This window comes from Colobus angolensis, unplaced genomic scaffold (genome assembly GCF_000951035.1).
Source record: "Colobus angolensis palliatus isolate OR3802 unplaced genomic scaffold, Cang.pa_1.0 Scaffold494, whole genome shotgun sequence".
NCBI classification, from domain to species: Eukaryota; Metazoa; Chordata; class Mammalia; order Primates; family Cercopithecidae; genus Colobus; species Colobus angolensis.
This window is the reverse complement of record NW_012118421.1, coordinates 284,645-290,190: the sequence shown is the minus strand read 5'-3', so window position 1 is coordinate 290,190 and position 5,546 is coordinate 284,645. Positions and strand designations below refer to the sequence as shown.

General features: G+C 40.4%; 1 protein-coding gene across 2 annotated transcripts in view; it reads left to right on the top strand.

Annotated features, from left to right (window-relative positions):
- BAZ1A (bromodomain adjacent to zinc finger domain, 1A) overlaps window positions 1-5,546 on the top strand; it is a 134,606-nt gene that overhangs the window by 72,649 nt on the left and 56,411 nt on the right. For both annotated transcript variants that reach the window (XM_011959454.1, XM_011959453.1), the window contains exons 8-9: window positions 3,744-3,839; window positions 4,617-4,755. In XM_011959454.1, coding sequence (XP_011814844.1) covers window positions 3,744-3,839; window positions 4,617-4,755 — 235 coding nt within the window. The remainder of the gene's footprint in view (window positions 1-3,743; window positions 3,840-4,616; window positions 4,756-5,546) is intronic.

The following is a 5,546-nucleotide window of genomic DNA, read 5'->3' as shown; positions in this document are numbered from 1 at the left end:
AGCTTAGTTTGGCTGGATATGAAATTCTGGGTTGAAAATTCTTTTCTTTAGGAATGTTGAATATTGGTCCCCACTCTCTTCTGGCTTGTAGCATTTCTGCTGAGAGATCCGCTGTTAGTCTTATGGGCTTCCCTTTGTGGGTAACCCGACCTTTCTCTCTGGCTGCCCTTAATATTTTTTCCTTCATTTCAACCTTGGCAAATCTGACATTTATGTGTCTTGGGGTTGCTCTTCTCGAGGAGTGTCTTTGTGGTATTCTCTGTTGGCCTGCCTTGCTAGGTTGGGGAAGTTCTCCTGGATAATATCCTGAAGAGTGTTTTCCAACTTGGTTCCATTCTCCCCATCACTTTCAGGTACACCAATCAGACATAGATTTGGTCTTTTTACATAGTCCCATATTTCTTGGAGACTTTGTTCATTTCTTTTTACTCTTTTTTTCTCTAAACTTCTCCTCTTGCTTTATTTCATCTTTGATCTTCAGTCACTGATACCCTTTCTTCCACTTGATTGAATCGTCTATTGAAGCTTGTGTATGTGTCACATAGTTCTCGTGCCATGGTTTTCAGCTCCATCAGGTCATTTAAGGTCTTCTCTACACTGTTTATTCTAGTTACCATTCGTCTAATATTTTTTCAAGGTTTTTAAGCTTCCTTGGTGATGAGTTTGAACATCCTCCTTTAGAGAAGTTTGTTATTACCAACCTTTTGAAGCCTACTTCCATCAGCTCGTCAAAGTCATTCTCCGTCCCTCTTTGTTTTGTTGCTGGCAAGGAGCTGTGATCCTTTGGAGAAGAAGAGGCGCTCTAGTTTTTAGAATTTTCAGCTTCTCTGCTCTGGTTTCTCCCTATTTTTGTGGTTTTTATCTACCTTTGGTCTTTGATGCTGGTGACCTACAGGTGGGGCTTTGGTGTGGATGTCCTTTTTGTTGATGTTGATGCTATTCCTTTCTGTTTGTTAGTTTTCCTTCTGAGAATGAGGTCCCTCAGCTGCAGGTCTGTTGGATTTTGCTGGAGGTCCACTCCAGACCCTGTTTGCCTGGGTATCACCAGCGGAGCCTGCAGAACCGCAAATATTGCTGCCTGATGCTTCCTCTGGAAGCTTTGTCCCAGAGGGGCACCTACCTGTATGAGGTGTCAGGCTACACAGGGGTCAGGGACCCACTTGAGGAGATAGTCTGTCTGTTCTCAGAGCTCAAAAACCGTGCTGGGAGAAACACTGCTCTCTTCAGAGCTGCCAGGCTGGGACGTTTAAGTCTGTAGAAGTTTCTCCTGTCTTTTGTTCAGCTATGCCCTGCCCCCAGAGGCAGCAGGCTTTGCAGAGCTGCAGTGGGCTCTGCCCAGCTTGAGCTTCCCTGGCCGCTTTGTTTACCTACTCAAGCCTCAGCATTGGGGGACACCCCTCCCCCTAGCCAGGCTACTGCCTCGCAGGTCAATCTCAGACTGCTGCGCTAGCAGTGAGCAAGGCTCTGTGGGTGTGGGACCCGCTGAGCCAGGCACGGGATATAATCTCCTGGTGTGCTGTTTGCTAAGACCATTGGAAAAGCGCAGTATTTGGGCAGGAGTGTCCCAATTTTCCAGGTGCAATCTGTCACGGCTTCCCTTGGCTAGGAAAGGGAAATCCCCTAACCCCTTGCGCTTCCCGGGTGAGGCGATGCCCCACCCTGCTTCAGCTCGCCCTCCATGGGCTGCACCCACTGTCCAACCAGTCCCAATGAGATGAACCAGGTAACTCAGTTGGAAATGCAGAAATCACCATCTTCTGCGTCGATCACACTGGGAGCTGCAGACAGGAGCTGTTCCTATTCAGCCATCTTGGAACGGAAACCAAATGTTTGTCAAATAGACCATTGAGTTGGTGTAGAAGGTCTAATATAAGTTTACACCAGAAAACATAGAGAACAGAAAAATCACCAGAAATCTGATGGTAACATTTAGAGATAGAATTAACACTTTTTTTTTTTTTTTTTTGAGACTGAGTGTCACTCTCTTGCTCAGGCTGAAGTTCAGTGGCTTGATCTGGGCTCACTGCAACCTCTGCCTCCCAGATTCAAGCAGTTCTCCTGCCTCCGCTTCCCGAGTGACTGGGATTAGAAGTGCCCACCACCACGCCTGGCTAATTTTTGTATTTTTAGTAGAGATGGGGTTTCACCATGTTGGCCAGGCTGGTCTGAAACTCCTGACCTCAAGTGATCTGCCCGCCTCGACCTCCCAAATTGCTAGGATTACAGGCATGAGCCACCGCACCTGGCCAGAGATAGAATTAACACTTTGATTTGTTTATTTCTAGTCTTTATCCTGTGCCTTAAAAAAACAGATCACTCACCATTTAAAGTTTTATATGCTTTTTTTAATCTAACATGATCATAAACATTCTTCCATGTTATTAAATAATCTTAAGTGGAATTTTTAATGACTGCGTAACTCATTAAATAGTCCAAGTGCTTTAAATAATACTGTTGTGTTCAAATTTATGAATAAAGTCTTCTTTTTTTTGGACTATGTCCCAGGATAAATTTGTAGAAGTAGAATAAATCAAAGGGTAAAAATATTTTTAAAACTTTCTATACATATACATCACTAAGTATTTCCCAAGCATGTGCTTATTTACACTGTTCGCAGTAATGAATTAGAATGCTAACCTTACTTGATCCTATAAGAATTATTTCTGAGGTTGAGGGTGGATAATTTATTTAAGCAGACTATTCAAGTTACAGCAAGTTCCGTAACTATCTAGGCCATTTTATGTTGAAAATTTGATAAGTGCACATCTGTTTACCTCTGTTGTTCCTAAATTTCAAAGAAGAGAATAATATAATAACATATTAAATATACTTACTGGAAAAAATAGTAAAATATTTTATTTATACTGCTTTATTAGAGACATTTAGCAGTTAATATTTATCTTGCAATTTCAAACACCAGAATCAAAAAGTAAAAGTTTCAAAAGACCAAGTAAGAGAAATAGGCTAAATTACAAGAAAGAAGTCCATCTATTCTAATATTGCTGCTTTTAATTATTGTTCCCTCTTTGTGTCTCTAGGCTGTTACCAGATTCAAATGAATCTTGAAAATAACAAATGTATTACAAATATAAGGGGAAGTTTCATTTCAGGCAGTCTAATAATTTATTTTGCTAGGATCTTATTGATAGGAAGTAGAGGGAAAGCTATAGATCAAGTCAGATTAAATTAATATTTATTCAAGAGCTGCCCAGGCTGGAGTGCAGTGGTATGATCTCAGCTCACTGCAACCCTCTCCACCTGGGTACAAGCGCTTCTTCTGCCTCAGCTTCCCGAGTAGCTGGAATGACAGGCACGTGCTACCATGCCCAGCTTATTTATTTATATATATATATATATATATTTGTATTTTTAGTAGAGATGGAGTTTCGCCATTTTGGCCAGGCTAGTCTCGAACTTCTGACCTCAAGTGATCCACCCGACTCTGACTCCCAAAGTGCTGGGATTACATGTGTGAGCCACTGCACTCGGCCCATTTTCAGTCTTTATAGCATTATTTTGATAGGTATTATTTTGATCAGTGGTTCTAAAACTTTAGCATGTATTAAAAACCACCAGGAGGGCTTGCTAGAACACCAATTGCTAAGTCCTAACCTCAGAGTTACTGCTTCAGTAGGTATGGGGTAAGGTCCAAGTATTTGCATTTCTAACAAGTTCTCAGGAGATGCCAATGCTGCCATACAAATTTCTTACATGAATTGTTACTAACTTTTAAAAATTTTTAGGAAAGAGAGAAGTTACGTGAAGAAAAGCGAAAATATGTGGAATACTTAAAACAGTGGAGTAAACCTAGAGAAGATATGGAATGTGATGACCTTAAGGTAGAAACATGTTATGTGATGTTTGGCACACATAGGTTTTACATGCCTTATGTGGCTTTGCTGATGAAATCATTCTTTTATTTAATAGCAGCCTCTTTTCTTTATATTTAACCAAGAGAAAATAGCTAGTTAAGCAAATGTTCACACTTAGAATTCCAAGGTAGCATTGTTAGTGTTTTATAATCAGCTTTGATAATGGATCTTATTCTGTGGAAATAATAGGTCAGTTTGTGTAATCCTTAATAATCCAAAAACCACTGTAGCCAGGCATGCATTTAGCTTGATTGCTAGGTAAGGATTCTGCCTGTTTCCAGAAATGGCCAAAGTGTCCAAATCAAACTCATTCAACTTGGCTCATAAAGAACAATTTCTAAATCAGTAGATGGTAGATTAATTATGTTCCAAATTATAAGGAGATAGTACATTGAAGGTAGTATTTCACAGCTGATTTGACTTCAAAATGTGGGTTAAGAGACTCTTACTAGGAAATATAGTCAGAAATACACTCAGCCTAAAGCTATGTTCTTAGTAAAAGGAAGGAAAGTGTTCCTTTCTCCCAGTCCCTTCTCAGGAACTGTGATTTAGTAAAGTTGGAACAAGTTCAGGACATCTATAATTTTAGAAGTTTCAAAGGTGATTGTGATAAACAGCCAGGGTTGAGAACCAGTAGCTTACAAAGAATAATGCTTAATAGTTAGGTAAAAAGTATGTCATCTGTACCTTTTAAGTTTTCCTTTTCTTGGTTCACATAGTTATATAAATTGTTTAATCTTTCAGGAACTTCCAGAACCAACACCAGTGAAAACTAGACTACCTCCTGAAATCTTTGGTGATGCTTTGATGGTTTTGGAGTTCCTTAATGCATTTGGGGAACTTTTTGATCTTCAAGATGAGTTTCCTGATGGAGTAACCCTAGGCAAGTGCTCTAGTTATCTATTGCTACATTATAGTTCATCCTAAACTTAGTGCCTTTAAAAACACAAGCCATCTTGTAAAGTTCTGTAGGGGCACTGGAGTTGGGATCTCTCTGGTCTAGCTAGATGTTCAAAATGGCTTCTTCTCACACAGGTTCTGGTGCCTTGGTCCTCTTCATGTGGCCTTTCATTTCATCAGAGTATCTCATTCTTATTATGTGGCACCTGGGGACTCTAAGAAGCAGGAAGCAGAAACTGCTAGTCCTCTTAAAGCCTAGGCCTGGAATTGGCACAGCCTTACTTCTGCCACATTCCATTGGTCAGAGCAGTGAGAGGCCACCTTGGGATTCAACAGGATGGTGGAATAGACTCCACTTCTTGAGCAGGGAGTGGTATATGGGTGTTTGCAGACAGGTTATTGCCCACCTTTAATTTGTAATTCTCTTTGGCCTGTGTACTTACATACTTTTACTTTGTATAAACATTTATAATGCATTTAGTATAAGGAGAGATTTGGATCAGATTTTGAATTTTTGGTTGTCACATGGAAAAATAATTTTCTTAAAATCTATGTAGAGACTTTGAAATAGAGAATTATAATGCCACTCTTTTTTTTCTTGAGGCAGAGTCTTGCTCTGTCGCCAAGGCTAGAGTGCAGTGGGGAGATCTCAGCTCACTGCAAGCTCCACCTCCAGGGTTCTTCTGCCTCAGCCTCCCAAGTAGCTGGGACTACAGGCGCCTGCCACCGCGCCTGGCTAATTTTTTTCTTTTTCTTTTTTATTTATTTATTTAT